We start from the raw sequence: 15302 nt of genomic DNA, 5'->3' as shown, positions 1-15302 counted from the left end.
TATCTCCAGGATGTTACTGCAACAACTACTCCTCCCCTCGGTCCTCCAACATCCCATCAACTGCCGCTTGGTAAATCTAGGGATTGTCCACCAATTCCGAGCATTAATTTGCAACGTAAATTACAGTGCACATTAATGGAACCGTTGTAATTTGTCACAGTGAACGTAACTGAGACGTATGACAAATTTCACCGCTACAACGAACATTCAGATATCAATTCCAATTAAATAATTAAGGGGTGTTAATAGGGGCAAAGAGAGTTTAATGACAGGCTCCTACTCACAATATTACCCGAGTGCATATAACTGTACATAAGACTAAGAAGTGAAATTGAACAGAAAATTCCAACCGATATCATAAGACACCCATTAAGATTTTTAACTGACCTTAAGCGAGTAGCACAGACTTATAAGACATAGTATGCCATATCAAATATAATTAATTGAATGAATCATTCAAATAAATAAACAAACATGTAATGGTTAGATGTATGATTGTTGTCAACCATACAACCAGGTACTGTACGCAAATAATTCTCTACAGTTTATGTAGGAGTTGAAAAGATCCGTCAAAGGACGTGGTCACGTTCTGTTGAGCCGCGAGGTCACGGAATCGGCTACGTAGCACTGTCTAATGTAAGGTCCTTGAGCTGCCATTGGCACTGGCGTCTGTTCTTCTCTACCCTACACCACTGATTTACAGGACAAATCTTCAGAGAATGAATTAGTGGCTGTGCTGTGGCATGCAGCCACTGTTTCATTATCACTATGTGGTCTGCTCTTGGAAACAGATCATGTGTGAGTCATGCTGAGCAAAAGAACAGCCATGGGACTTGACACACTTCCCCTCTGGAAAAAAAAAAGGAAAGATGAAAAGACATCCCACATTTCAGACCCCATTAAGACTTAGTAATTTTACTTAGTTTTGTTATTCTTAAATTTAGCATAATGGATAGATAGATCACTGATCACAGATTAGTCGAATGACCATTTACTTTATATGGTCAAAAGGACAAGACTAAGAACGCAATCCATATTCATGAGCATAAGGGGGAAAAACAAGGAAAGAAGGATTACATGATGAAAGAGAATGGAATAAGGCAGGGGTAGAGGAGACCTTGGTGCCGTGAATTGAATGGGCTAGCATTTGTCTGTGGTTAAGAATGAGTTGGAGTTCAGGAACATGATGTCATTTTACCACCGGGTTATGCAGGCAGTCAAAGTCAAGGGCGAGCTGATTGGCTCAGAGTCAGGTAGACGTCTGTCAACTGAATGTTCCGCCACCAATAACTGTTGGTGGCACTGTATCCAATGTTCCAGTTAATCAGGCATTGCAGCGCTCTCTCCCATGATGCCAAGGCGAGAGTTCACAAATAGAAAGTGTGGAACGTAGCATGACATACTGGCATGGAGCATGACAAGGACCTTATAGGACAGACCAGAGGAGGTAGCGGGCGGGGAATGATTCAGAACAATGACTGCATTTCAAGCTATTTGTTGGAACTGATCCAGCAAGTGTTTTGTAGTCAGTTTGTGTCTCAAGAGCCAGTGAGCTGTCAGCAACAAAACTGACTGACTGAGTTACACCTGAAAATGTGAAACTCACAATTAATTGGGCCATCTTGTTCTTGCCAGCGAGATCACTGATGAGCATTGTGCTGCCATGCTACTGGTCGAACACCGACTTGAATCATAATTAGTGTTTAAAATCGGCACGGTTCGTTGTGGTGAGGTAAAGGTAATCAGTTTGTTGTGCGACACAGACTCCATTTAGAGGAGTTTAACTGTATTAGTGTGGTGGTCTATGGCCTGGTTTTAGTTCCTAATCACATTACACAGCATTCAGAGTGACCCATTCTGTCTCCATTTATGTCGCATACACTGACAAGAGGTGAAACGCAGAACCACTGCAGACAGATCACTTTAAGATGTACATTTGTTATGAGACAGAATTGCCAAATAGCATTAAAAGTACCTGACCTTACATCTGTTGATCTACACTACCTATCATGGTTTTGCATTAGCAAGGTCAAAGAGACACCAGCATTAAACATTCATACATTACAAGGCATAAGGAAATAAACTTTTCATTTGAATCCCTCCTTATTAAATTTAAACTGGTCAAAAAAAGGACTGATCATATCACACAATGTGAGTTGTCCTGGAAATCATAGTCCTTTTAAGAATGAATTATACACAAAGAGCTAAAACATTCTAACATATCTGAATTATTGAAACCTGTGTCTAATTCACAGTTCTTTGCATCATGCAGCATAGGAGTGAAGCTTCTTTTTTTTTTTTTAAATAACCTGGCAATGTTTGGGAAAGTAGCAACACATCATAAGAACTAAAAAGATAGAGAACCTCTCAGAAAGGGCTGTCAGGCAGTGTCACAACATTGCTGTTTGCAGGAGTGAGACGATTTGTTTGACATGAGTAAGTGCACTCACCTTGCACAAGGCAGATGGGAGATAACAGAAGCAGCAGCGATCACAACTCAACGCACCGAGAGAGGAGACAAGGAGTTTGATACAAGGAGATACATTACAAGAATAGGTTGGGGTAGAAAGATAGATACTAGGAGATAAATCAAAAGAGATGAGAAAGGGAGAAAGGGAGAGAGAGAGAGAGAGAGAGAGAGCGAGAGAGAGAGAGAGACACACACATTAGCTTAACTGAGAAAGGCTTAAACCAAGAACAAGGTTCTATCATGGGAAAATGATTTTAAAAAAATGTGCTGATCGGTTGTGAAGAGGGAAATGTTTAAAATAAAGGCAAGGGATTAAAAAAAGCAATATTATGAAACAGAGACATGGCAGTCAGTGACGAAGGGCAACGGGGTAGAGGGGTAAGGGACATTCAACAGCAACGATACATGTTTTTAGAGTCAATGACCCCTCGTAGAGTGTGTTTCATTATACCACCACAGACGATGGGAATATCATCAGTTCTTATTATGGAATTCGAAGTGTGTGGGTAGAGCTGATGGACCCTGGGAAAGCACTATACTCCTGTACAGAGAGGGAAATGAAAGAGCTCTGAAAAACAGATGCAAGGACATAATGATCTGTTTGGCGTGGAAAGAAACAGATGTGCTCACCAGAAATGATGTCATTTGGTCACACATCACTCCTAATGCCAAACAACATGCATGTTATTAATATGTCTGCTTTGCTTTTGGCTTTTGAAGAAATGTTTTTAGCTAAGCCAAACAGCCATTCGGACAATATCCTTTCCAGTGACGTGTTGTACTTACAGATTTTCATTATGAGGCTGTATCCTTAATCCTAAAGGATTAGTGCGTTCTCTTTAAAACACTAAATCTGTTCATTGTCCTCAGTGCAGATCAATAAGAGGATGTATGGACACTACTCTTCTTTGCAGATACAGCCCATTTCTGAAATCGCCACTTTGCACTTTCAAAGCTCATTACTGCCACCTAGTGTCAGATGAGGAACACCACAAACTTAGGGAACGAATTTGAGCAAAGATTCAGGCACAGTGGAAGCATTTCTTGCATTATTAAAATAATCTTACAGTAAAATCAAAGCTGTATGGGTAAAATAACTATAAAACAAGATACCGCTAAAGTAACAAGGATACAACATTCACTGAAACACATCCGTAATGCCACTTTGCCCGAACCACGATGTTTTATGTAGCAGCTGATCATATAAATGAACATTTTTTCCAGCAATACATTTATTAATACGTTTAAATACTTATTTCCAACAACAAAGAAACAAATGAGTTCTCATCCAGCAAGAGAGATATCACAATGTAAATAAATTATTGTCCAACATTAAACTTAGGCCTTCCATGTCAGATATTTGGAGGATAATAACAGGATGCAAAGAACCATAACAAAAATGAAAACATATATAACTAAATAAAGAGGTTAATAAAATACTAGTAAACTAAATTAAAATAATTAAAATAAATAAAAATCAAATGAGTTTCTCTGCTTTTCACATGGGTTCTCCTACTTATATATTCATGTCTTCCTTTCATTATTCGTACGTCATGATCAAGCTCAAAGACACAGTTCACACGGAACAGAACAATCAAGTATGAAAACGAGTTCGTTCAAGCAACTGCAGAGGACCACGTACATTTCTACCTCGCCCGCCACATTCTCCATATATTGTATAAGAGGACCCCACATGTTTTCAAAGAGTGACTGTTTACCTTTAATAATGTAAGCAATCTTTTTCAGAGGGAAAGTTATGGACAATTCTATAATCCAATTGATGAACTTTGCTTTACTGGTCTTCTTCCAAGAGAGTAAGATAACTCTTTCTGAAAACAGTGAACAAAGATCCAAGGCAGCAATATCTTTCCCAAGTGTATGATATTTATCAGGGTGTAAAGCTAAAATGAAAAACTTAGGGTCAAGTGTTAAGAATATGCCCAGTATACTTTTGAGTAAATTAACATTTTTATGTTATAACTGAACTATGATGATCACAGTTATGGTGAGGGGTTTTTTTTTGTGTGTGTGTGAAAGTATTTAAGAGTCTAAGCTCTTTCATGATACACCCAGTTCATCACACACTAACTAAGCCTGAACAAACAGCACATTTGGTTTCAGCCCAGGTTATATAACCTCAGGGCTGTTCAGTCAACAGACATCGCAAGACACCCATGCAAGACTGAACAAGGTGATATAGTGGAACAGCTGTACTAAAAGAACAAACAAGGTAAACAAACATTTCCAGTGTAATTCTAGAAAACTACTAGTCACTGTCAAGCAAAACAAAAGACAAAAGACATTGTTGTGGTTAAAGAAATTCTTTGGTATTAAGACAGGGGAACATGCACAGGAAGTAGCTACTATATATGGCACTAAAATTCTCCATTATTTATTGCTATAGTGTCTTTCATATGATGTGCAATGAAGATTGTCACAAGTGTCATGATTACACATTTTGAGAACACAGCAATCCAAAGGCTAAAAGACAGAGATAATTGACAGTATGTGATTATAATAACCAGTCATAAAAAATGCTGTAGTGTGTTACATAGTTATCCACAGAGTTTAACACAATCACAAAACATTAGACTACATCCTCATATTTTAAAAAGGACTAGCTCAGGGTAACAGAGACCCAGATTCTTTCACAGGCACATCATTTTCCATTTCTATAGCACCACTGTCAGAACTTAGATCTGTTAGACCTATAGAATCATTAAGGCTTTATAAGAATAATAATAATAATAATGTCAGTGAATAAGCCCCATTATTCATAAAGTACAGCACAAAGATATCAATAAGTCACTTCTGATTGTCAATGAACACTTCTAAATATAGATCTACTCTCTCTCTCTCTGTCTGCTGCAGCAAACACTGAATCTACATAAACCTCTCCTATTCCCTAATAGTGTGCTTTGGTACGGTGCAGACATAAGCAGTTTACTGGACTAAATGTATTTGAACACAGAAGAGCTAGCTAACTGCTTGCTTGCTCGAAGTACATTAAAAAGTGAAATCAAACTTCCACAAAGAGTACTCTTAGGGCTTCTTGTAGGTGTCATAAAGTGTTTTTACACTTGCTGTGTTTCAGGTAAATTTTTTTTTTTTTTTCAAACTCAAAACTAGTTCACCAGAATGCTCTCACTCATGTGAATGCTTTAAATAAACTCAGAGGTTTCTGAAGTAAACCAAACTCAGACCATCTTGCCATGAAAAGAAAAGAGAATTGAGTTTGGCGTATTTTAAATTTGCTCCAAATCACTTTAAACATTTTTTTAATCGAATCAAAACTTTTCAGTTGAATATAAATATGGCAATGCGAATTGAAACTGAGATACAGCTGAAGTGAAACCCACAAATGAGATGGCAATGTGAGCACAAAGCAAATTAAGTGTTTCTCTTCTATTTTCACCTCGTAGGTTGTTTAAACGGGGACCGAATTACTTTCGAGAGAACCACGTGTGAAAACACCCTCGGACCGAGACTTTGATATGAACAGCAAAAAGAGTTGGAAAGTTAACACTGCAACAACCGATGGGTTTCAATTGATTATCTGTGACAGGTCTTCTAACTAGAGCACTACAGTAATCCATAAATATAAAATGGAATCCTCGAAATTCTACCATAGCTTATTGCGATGATTCAAAAGATGTGTTTTCAAAACCACTGAATGTCATTATTCTCTGTGCTCTAACTTATAAAACTCCAGATACAGGTAGACGTATCCCACGGAGCTCTCAGAGTTCCACAGTGCGGAGGCATCCACGGGGGGAGTCTGGCCCCACCCTCTGTGAAAGACACTCAGACTTCTCCACAACACTTCCACAGCAGGACCAGTGTGGCTTCCCAGGGTGTCCTTTATGGCCATGCCCACAGCCCTGGAACCCCCCTAATGACACAGAACACATAAACACAAACAGATATGCCTATTATTTTTCTCATAAAAGCACATTTTAAGAATGAAAAAAAAAAAAAAATCTTCCACTGGCGTAGGATCCAGGTGACATTCCATAATCAGCAAACATTCCTACATTAGGGAAACCTTTTCACCTGATGATGTAACACAGCATGAACAAATAAGGTAGGCTGTGACTCTTCTTGCATGCAAATGTAGTTTTCCCACTTTCTAACAGACTAGCAATACAAGCATCTCATTATTTTTTTCCATTTAAAATGATACAGAGCATTTAAGCTCTGTGGGAAATAACTTATGGAGCCACACGACTGACTCTAAATAATACATTTTTAGTCTAGCTCATCTTTACCAAGCACAAATCTTCACTATAGTGAGTAAACCTCCAGAGAATCTTTTACAGAGTTACTGCAGTGGACATTTTTACCTGGCATTGTCCCTGGACAGGCACATCGGGCCTCTTTAGCACCTCCGCTGGAGCAGAAAGAGCAGCAGTGGAATGTGCCACGGTGTCTCCGGAACTTTCTCTTCACGGCCAACACAAATGGTGAACCCTACAAGCATGCAAATGAACAATTATAATCGAGTCTACCCTCCTCAAGTTTCCACTTCCAAATGCCTAAAAATTACAACAGTGCACACAACACACAAACATTATTCTGTTCTGTTATCAAAACAAAAGCAGTGTACTAACAGTGCAGTCATTATAGATAATTACAGTAATTTCCACAGTATAGTCAGTGCTGGCCTGCCAACTGTAACACTGACAATAACGTAATCTAATTGCTTCAGAACTGAAATAGCATCGGTCACGACATCATAAAATTATCGTTCACCAGATACTAATATAAACCTTTGCAAATAATCTAAGAGTCTCAGTTTGGCTCTTGACATCTACTGAGTTACGATAATTTGCTAATACCTTATTCCCAAACTCCTATCTACTTTGCTTTCATCTGGCTTCCTTAAAACGTAACATAAATGACCAGATAAGTACAAGCCCTCTGAAGTCACAGACTGCAGAGAATGTGTTCCATTTGAACTAGACTTATGGAAAAAGAGCATGCTTTCATGCACCAGAAACTTGGCAAGAGAATATCAATGACAAAGCAGCACCACTGCACCTATACATAAGAAAAGTATTTAATGATACTGAATCAAGGCAAGGTGACCCACTGAATGAAGTAAGGTAAGTTCATATGTAAAAGAGAAAATCCTGACAACAATTCTGACAGCCTTGAAAGTGTGCATTTACCTTAACATGCTGGGCTTTCACACACACCCACACGGAGTAAGGGCCCGGTTCCACAGGTGTGTAAGAAACACTATACGAACCATCGTTGTTGTCCACCACAGATGCCTCCAATGTGCTACCAGAAGAAATTAAGACAAAACATTACCATCAGAATGACTCACCCAAACCATCAGGATCTTATCAAGAGTGAGAGCAAGTAGCCACAAGTTAAGGGCAAAAAGTCCTGAAAAAATATGTAATACACATGGTAACAGATGCAGAAAAATATATAATTACGATTGTGAGAACTGGATGCTGTGGGTTGCTCTCTATTGGCTGAAGGCTGTATTCATCAGTGTGGAAGTGGTTTAGATTCTTTCAATCACAGAGGCCATGATCATTTCCTCGTGTTAATGTGTGACATTCTTCTTTCAGGTTTCCATCAGGAGTCAAAGGTTGAACTGCGTGTGTCAGACCTTCCGCTAGGCATGCTGGGACAGGGCTGGCTGGGTCGAGAACTAAATTCCTCTTTTCACACAAAGGCAACAGCCACCACTTCAAAAGCTGATCCACAGACCTGGAATGTCACCTACTAGTTATCCCTGCATTCCACTACCCCAGGCTTGTTTACTGTGTGTGTGTGTGTGTGTGTGTATGTAACTGCAACATTTCAGTGCTGTACAATGAAATGGCACTATAGATCACCCTCAGCCATACCATACCAGTGACTCATATAAGGAAACAGTACAATGGTCTGTTAAGTACATGCCCCTATACATGTTCTCAGAAAACCAGTCGATGTATACATTCATATTTATAAAACGCTCTTAGTAAGTGGAATCCACTGACCGTAATCCAACCTGAGACGATACACTGATGTACTCACCAGTCTTTCTTCTCCTTGTGCACTATGCTGACCAAAACTGCATCTCCTCCTTTGCTCATCTGCTCCCCTGCCGAGTCCCTGCAGACGAGCGTGAACTTCCCCCGCTGGCCCTCACGACCCTGCTGAACACCTGACGGGGTGTTAGACCATCAGAGATCAAACAGATGGAAGGACTTGTGTGCTGACACAGGACAGTTTTAAAAATGCTGCGGTAAGCACGTAACCAGTGGATGTCCGGTCATGCTTAATTCCCTCTGCGAAAAAGTAAACTGAAGGTGTACTTTTTTTTTTTTTTTTTTTTAAACACTGATTAGGCTGTTGAGGAACCGAAATGGAGAGTCGTGTATAGAACATTATATTTGCAAGACAAGAGTTTCTCCACATCTGATATCTCCATGAATGTACTGAACTGAAGCTGAGCTATCCTCTAATCACAGAGCCTGTGACTGACCCGCCACTAGGAACTGGGGATCTGTCTTCCATGACTGCACCAGCTGTTGTTGAGAAACACTGGGTTTTTACAGCTTCAGCTGCTCCACATGGTGAGGCAGCAAATGTAGGCTTTCACATGCTCACCATCTCTTTGGCACTAAACATCCAATTTGCATCACATCTGAATAATGATGACAACCTTACAACACACAGTGATACACCAACAAACATGACTGCTGATACAAGCAGGAAGGACATTTGGAGGGAAGAATATTTCTCGTCACCTTACGGACTGATTCATACGTCTTTCATCGAACTTTGTTTGAGACACCATAATATCACCAGGCAAGAGAAAAAAAAGCATGCACATGCAGTAATATTCAGATTCTGTAATAAGAACAAAGGATATATCCAGGTTTAAAACAAAACAAAAAACGCCAGCTTTATTTACACACAGAGTCAGCTCAAAAACCCTGGTTCGCGAGTCCTGGTCTGTGATGCAGCCCTTACTCATGTCACCTACTTGTAATCCATCCATGCAAAGAGGTTTGCTTTGTGTTTATGTAACGTGTGCGTGTATTTGTGTTTACATAGGAAAACAGTTATTTGGCAAAGTTTCAGGACGTGACCTAGACCAAGACAGCTATGCGGGTACTTTTTCCACAGCGCTCTGACTAAAACAATACCAGAGTGATAAAAATGTGATAAAAAATGTGATAGTATCAGTGTTTCTAATTATCATGTACTGGAGGCTCATACAGTTTACAGTATAGACTGCCTATGATATGTCTGTATATGAAGACATTAACCTTAAGCACAACGTTATTGGACTGCCACGGCTGGTGGAGTATCGGTCTGAGAACTAAGTGTGTAATTGATATGCCTTTCATGGAGTGCCACTCCTCACCTTCTCCCTGGATGGTGCACTTGCCGGGGTCCACAGTTTTGTCATGTAAGACTCCTACCACAGGGTATCCGTCCACCTGTCCTGCGATCTCCAGAGGCAGGAAGCAAATGCTGCTCCCACTGTCCTGGGCGACGGTTGCTGGGTGGGGGTCATATCCAGACTCCACCAGGTTTACCAGCCTCCTCATGGTGACCCCCTTGGTGCTGAGAATCTCCACATCTGACCCACACGTGAGCAAACGTTCAGCAAACTCCACCGCGCCCCGTGCGTCACACAACGCCTGTTGCAGCTGTGCCTTCTGCAGATGGAGCTGGTTCCTTCGTTGTAGCCTCATGTCCTCCAGTGTGCGTAGCAGGGAACAGCAGTGGGTTTCTACCGCAATGGCGTAGCTTCTTGCGAACGTTCTTATCTCTTTTGCCAGCGTCTCAGCCTTCGTGTGCAAAGCCTCCTGAGAAACTTCTACCCGACGCAAGGACTCCTCCAGGCGCTCGAGCCGTGGCCGAAGGCTTCCGGTGACAAGCTCTCGGATATTGTCTCCATGGCGATTGATGACGTCCTGAGTAGGGGTGCACTTATGGTCTCTGTGAAAAGTGGAGGCACACTCGATGCAGACAGTGATATCACAAGGGTCACAGAAAAGACGTAGTTCCTGGCCTGGGTGCAGAGAGCACATGACAGGTCTGGAGAGATGACCCTGAGACTTCAGCTCTTCCAGGTTTTGAATGGAATGAGCAGCTGTCTTCTTCTGTCTCCTGCAGAACCAATCATTACAAATTATGACACTCCTAGATTGGAGCTCATAGTATCAGACTATTAAATATCCTCAAACAAAAATTTTGAATTTGTAAAAAACGCTAGTGATAACTAACAATTACTATGAAAATGCAATCAGGCCAAGTAAGAAGTTTGGAATAGAGTACGAAAAATCAAACTGTACAGCCACTAACCTGTGGGCTTTGCTGCAGAACTCGCAAAGATTCACGGAACACACCGCACAACGTTTCTCAGCATCGCTATCGGCGCACAGGTCACATACTACGCTGTTTTCGATCAAAAGCGTTTCCATAAAGACCTCGTCAAGAGCAAGGTGGTCTGTGGTCAACCCATCCACCCCCGATGACGGAAGGTCCACTTCGGAGTCACATTCGGGACATAAAACCGTTACTGCTGCTTGGTCGCGTAAAAGCGCCGGATTTTCTCGTGAGAGCGGTTTACCGTTAACTCCCAAAACTGAGAACGGTTCAAGTTGTCGGACGCAGTCAGCACAAAACGTATGAAGACAAGGAAGAATTTTTGGGTCTCTATACATTCGCTTACAAACGCCACAGATAGCTTTAGAGTTGTTGGTGACATACCCGTTATCATTCAGGGGGGACCTTTCATCTGATTTTGGTTTCTGTGGTCCCTTTTCTTCTTCTTGTGTCGGATTGTCGTTACAATGTGACATGCTACTGGGATATTTCAACCTAAATGTTAAAATAACGAAGTAACAAAGGCAGCGTATTGGCAGTATGAAGTTATGCTAAAGTTTGAGTTCACCGAAAAGTAAACTCAATTGGGAAAAAAGTGGGACTTAAACTCAACTGAATGCTCAAAACAGTTGCCCACTCTACAGCCTAGCTTCTTTATTTCTATATGTGCAGCACAACATATGCTTTTTATAGCCTACTTTACTTTACCACACTTCAGAGCTTTTAAAGTGTTACAGTTATCTCTTGTGTATTCTTGCACATGATATTCGAAACCCCAAGACTCAGACCAATCATCACACTGGTCACAGGCGTGGCCTAATGTGCAAAACTCCTGTTTTTAAAGGCATTTAAGCGAACCCTAGCAAAGCTAACTACGCGGTGCAAATCCTAGTGTCCCCATCTGCTGGTTTGAAAGACTAATGATCCCAAGTAGAGTACAAAACGTCACTTGGTGTTTATTTAAAACGCATTTATTTTGTTTTTATTTAGAAAAACTACAAGTTCACAATTTGAGGAGAGGGAGAGGGGTATAACGGTAGATTATGGGAGAGAAAAAATGAGACGATGTAAATTCAAATAATCACCTGGATGTTCACATACACAGTAGCCTAAGCACAACAAGACAACAGTTTTCTCTCTATCTGAACAACACATCTCCATGATGACCAAGTACTTTGATTTCCTAGAATAACTATAAATATCTATGATCTCATTTCCATCTCATTTTAACAGCTCAACCTTGAGATCATGCATCCTACATTGCAACATGCAGGACAGACTGTTTTATTTCTCTGCTTACAGGCTGACAAAAAGACCTTGTGGTAGTAGACCAGTAAATCTGCATAAAACAGCGTCATGGCCAATGCCTGTAGTTCATGTATCTGCTGGGACATCCACTGTATATCATGTCGTCTTGGATGAAAAGAGGCAGAAGGCAGCAAAGAGGGTCAAACATGATGGCATCAGTTTTGGTGAAGCTATGTTAAATGTGAAATATGTCTTCTCTTGCATCTGTTGATCTGGACATTAAAAAAAAAAAGACATGGAGAAATAATGAACTCTTATGTGATTTATCTTTTCATGGTAATGGTAACTTCACTACGCTTATAATTCCTGAAACATAACTCCTTTGAAACACACCGCTTCATCAACTGCTATGCTGTGAGATCATTTTAAATTCTTGACACGCCTGCCCTTGTTACGAGTTGGTATCGTTGTATGTGCAATGTTTTTGAAGTGGGAGCGTGCTGTTTTCCCAGGCATCTTATCATATTTGTGTACTCTTATACATAGAGAAGTGCGTTGTTTACCTGTCAGTGTTGCCTGGGAGACAGCTTTCACTAGAATGTTCTGGATAACACAGGTATATGTGTCATCCATTCTCACTGGGTCTTGAAGGGTGCTCACTATTCGTAGTATCCCAGCAGAATTGTTGTAAAAATGAGTGCTCGCGTTTAAGGGATTCCCTGCATAGTCCGACCAGCTCACATCTGGTTTGGGGAGCCATCTCTGTGCTTCAGCAGTCAGACTTGTGTTTGAGATGGTGAATGTAGGAGCTGAGAAAGCTGGAAAGACATTACATTTGTGACATACATTTTATGCTTTCTGATTATCAGGAAGAAATCCTAAGATCCTAAAATCATAGAATATGTGATACAGTTCAAATCATGGCCTGGATTTCTTTGACAGAACCAAACACATGGACAAATGGGTCTTCCCTGCAGAATAATGCCCAATATTTAAATATTTGTATGATCTTAAGGGCCTTTGTTAATGGGTCTAAACATAAAAGCAACTAGTTACAGGAAGTCTCTCAGCATTTAAACCTTGTTGAAATACCGTTCTATTAATAGCTACAGTTCGGAGTGTTTTTGATTTATGACTTACGAGCGCGACTAAGTCTTTTTTTTTCTCTACCTTTTAATGACATCTCACTTTATTAATGTGAATTCTCTTTTTCCCCCATCTCTCTCTCTCTCTCTCTCTCTCTCACACACACACACACACACATACTCACACTCACACACCCACACACAATGTACACAAACATACACAATTTTGCACCCCCCCCCCCTTCCTTCCTCCCCCAGAGGATAGGATGTCATACCAGCCACTCTGAGATGTACACTGATAGTCCCTCGGCTTGCAGGAGCACTAACGCTACACTGGTAAACGCCGGCATCCTCCATCCTTACGCTCCTCAGCAGCAGGGAGGCATTGCCCAGCGTGATGAAATCTGTAAAAAGCTGAGTCCTCTCTGTGAATAGTGGGTTTTGGTCTTTTAATTGTGCTGCTCCATTCTTGTACTGGTACACCACTCCGCTGAGTCCCTTTTTCTCCCAGGTGATTGACACATCATTCATTTTCACCCCGGTCCCACTGCTGGGATTGAACCTGCAGTGCAGGATTACATCCTGCCCCAGATTCCCCACAGGAAAGAGGTCACTGCTTTCCACAAAACCGTTTGAAACTGGGAATCACATGGACAGGACGGACATGCAAACAGCTCTGTTTATCTATTTTACACAAAAAAAGAGGACTGAAGATGCTCATATTAACATGGGAAAGCACAGGAACCTGAACATCATAATGGTTTAACACATACTGACACACTGACGGTTTTGAACAAACCTACCTGAAAATGCCAAAGCCAAAATGAGAATGATGAGTCCACTTATTATAAATATGAGGACGATCATGCTGCAACAGACAGACAAAACAATTTATGAGAAAAAAAAAAAACAAGTAGCCCAAAGAACATAATATGTAACTAATAAAAAAATATAATTTGTATCCTTTCACACTTAAATCAACAACACGTTGCGGTCAACATCGTATCGCAGCAGGATAAAACGTCCGTCTGCAAATATACATTTGAAATGTTCTATTGGATGTTATTACGGAAAACAACGTCTAGGATACTCCACCCCCAGAAGATGATTTGACCAAATGAGGCCATAGTGAGAATCCTCTCTAAGCCTTGATGATAATGATGCAACGATTCACGTGGAGTGATCTGTTCTTCTGATCGGCGTCCGTGAACAATGACTCAACAGGCTGCATGGTGGGACACTGCATTCTCCTGTCGATCCACACCTCTTCCTTGCCTGTATGCCATGTCCTTGCTTAAGCCTCTGGCCTCAAGTTAGAGGAGTGAGTGTTGTAACTGCCCCTTAAGTCAATATTGTCTTTAGGAGGTGTGTGCTAAAAACGAATGGGCTCAACTGAAATATACATAAAATAATGATACATTTGCTCTATCTAGTAACCTTTTTATCCCAACCTTTTCAAAAGCGTTGGCTTTCAAAGGTACCATTAGCACCACTACCTCAAAACAAACCTTGGACAAAAATAATTAAATGATTAAAGTCCATGTGTGTGACTCTGAGAGTTTTTTATGGTTTGGTATGTGGATTTTGATGCCTGTTTAAAGTCACACCTACTTAAAGTTTCATGCAAAGACGCACACCCACAGATCCTATCGGATTAGTTATCCCAATTGTTTTTCAAACACCGAAAATGGCCTACAATGCTATTATGACCTCAAGACAAGTGAAACAATTTACCCAATGGCCCCCAGAAAACTTGAGTGGGAGACACAGCTCTCCGCTTGAACGTCTGTGCTCCCAAAGCACGAAGCTTGAATCGATCCACTGCTAACTGTGGTGTGTACAACTACAGATGCTCCTCGTATAACCCTATACGTTCTCAAGTGTATCTTTCAAATGATTTCTTCTGTTCCTGCAGGGATGGTGTTCACAAGCATGGGTTTGGTTACATCTCGTGTCCTCCTCCATTAATTGTTGGCATTTTGGAGCAACCAGAACCACAACCTCAGACAACGAGAAGTTCTGTGGAACCCCACACTGTGCTTTTGAGCCTTGTTTCGCTGTGTACTCATTAAATGGTTGATATATAGATGTTATAGATGTCATGACATATAGAAGTTATATATATATGTGTGTGTGTGCGTGTGTTATTCAAC

At 40.8% G+C, this 15302-nt stretch overlaps 2 protein-coding genes across 2 annotated transcripts; both read right to left on the bottom strand.

The window, feature by feature from the left end:
- Positions 1-6210: 6210 nt before the first annotated feature.
- trim45 (tripartite motif containing 45) lies at positions 6211-11292 on the bottom strand. Its single transcript, XM_030787592.1, has 6 exons — positions 10793-11292; positions 9846-10597; positions 8507-8636; positions 7642-7756; positions 6814-6940; positions 6211-6362 (listed from the first exon to the last, which is right to left on the bottom strand). The coding sequence occupies exons 1-6, from the start codon at positions 11290-11292 to the stop codon at positions 6211-6213; spliced, it is 1776 nt and encodes a 591-aa protein (XP_030643452.1).
- An 878-nt stretch (positions 11293-12170) lies between these two features.
- Positions 12171-14276, bottom strand: vtcn1 (V-set domain containing T cell activation inhibitor 1). Its single transcript, XM_030787591.1, has 5 exons — positions 14245-14276; positions 13953-14017; positions 13425-13787; positions 12628-12882; positions 12171-12229 (listed from the first exon to the last, which is right to left on the bottom strand). The coding sequence occupies exons 1-5, from the start codon at positions 14274-14276 to the stop codon at positions 12171-12173; spliced, it is 774 nt and encodes a 257-aa protein (XP_030643451.1).
- Between the last annotated feature and the right edge of the window lie 1026 nt (positions 14277-15302).

The sequence above is a fragment of the Chanos chanos genome, chromosome 10 (assembly GCF_902362185.1).
Source record: "Chanos chanos chromosome 10, fChaCha1.1, whole genome shotgun sequence".
NCBI classification, from domain to species: Eukaryota; Metazoa; Chordata; class Actinopteri; order Gonorynchiformes; family Chanidae; genus Chanos; species Chanos chanos.
Note: the sequence above shows the minus strand (reverse complement) of the source record. Positions and strands in the feature narration are given on the sequence as shown.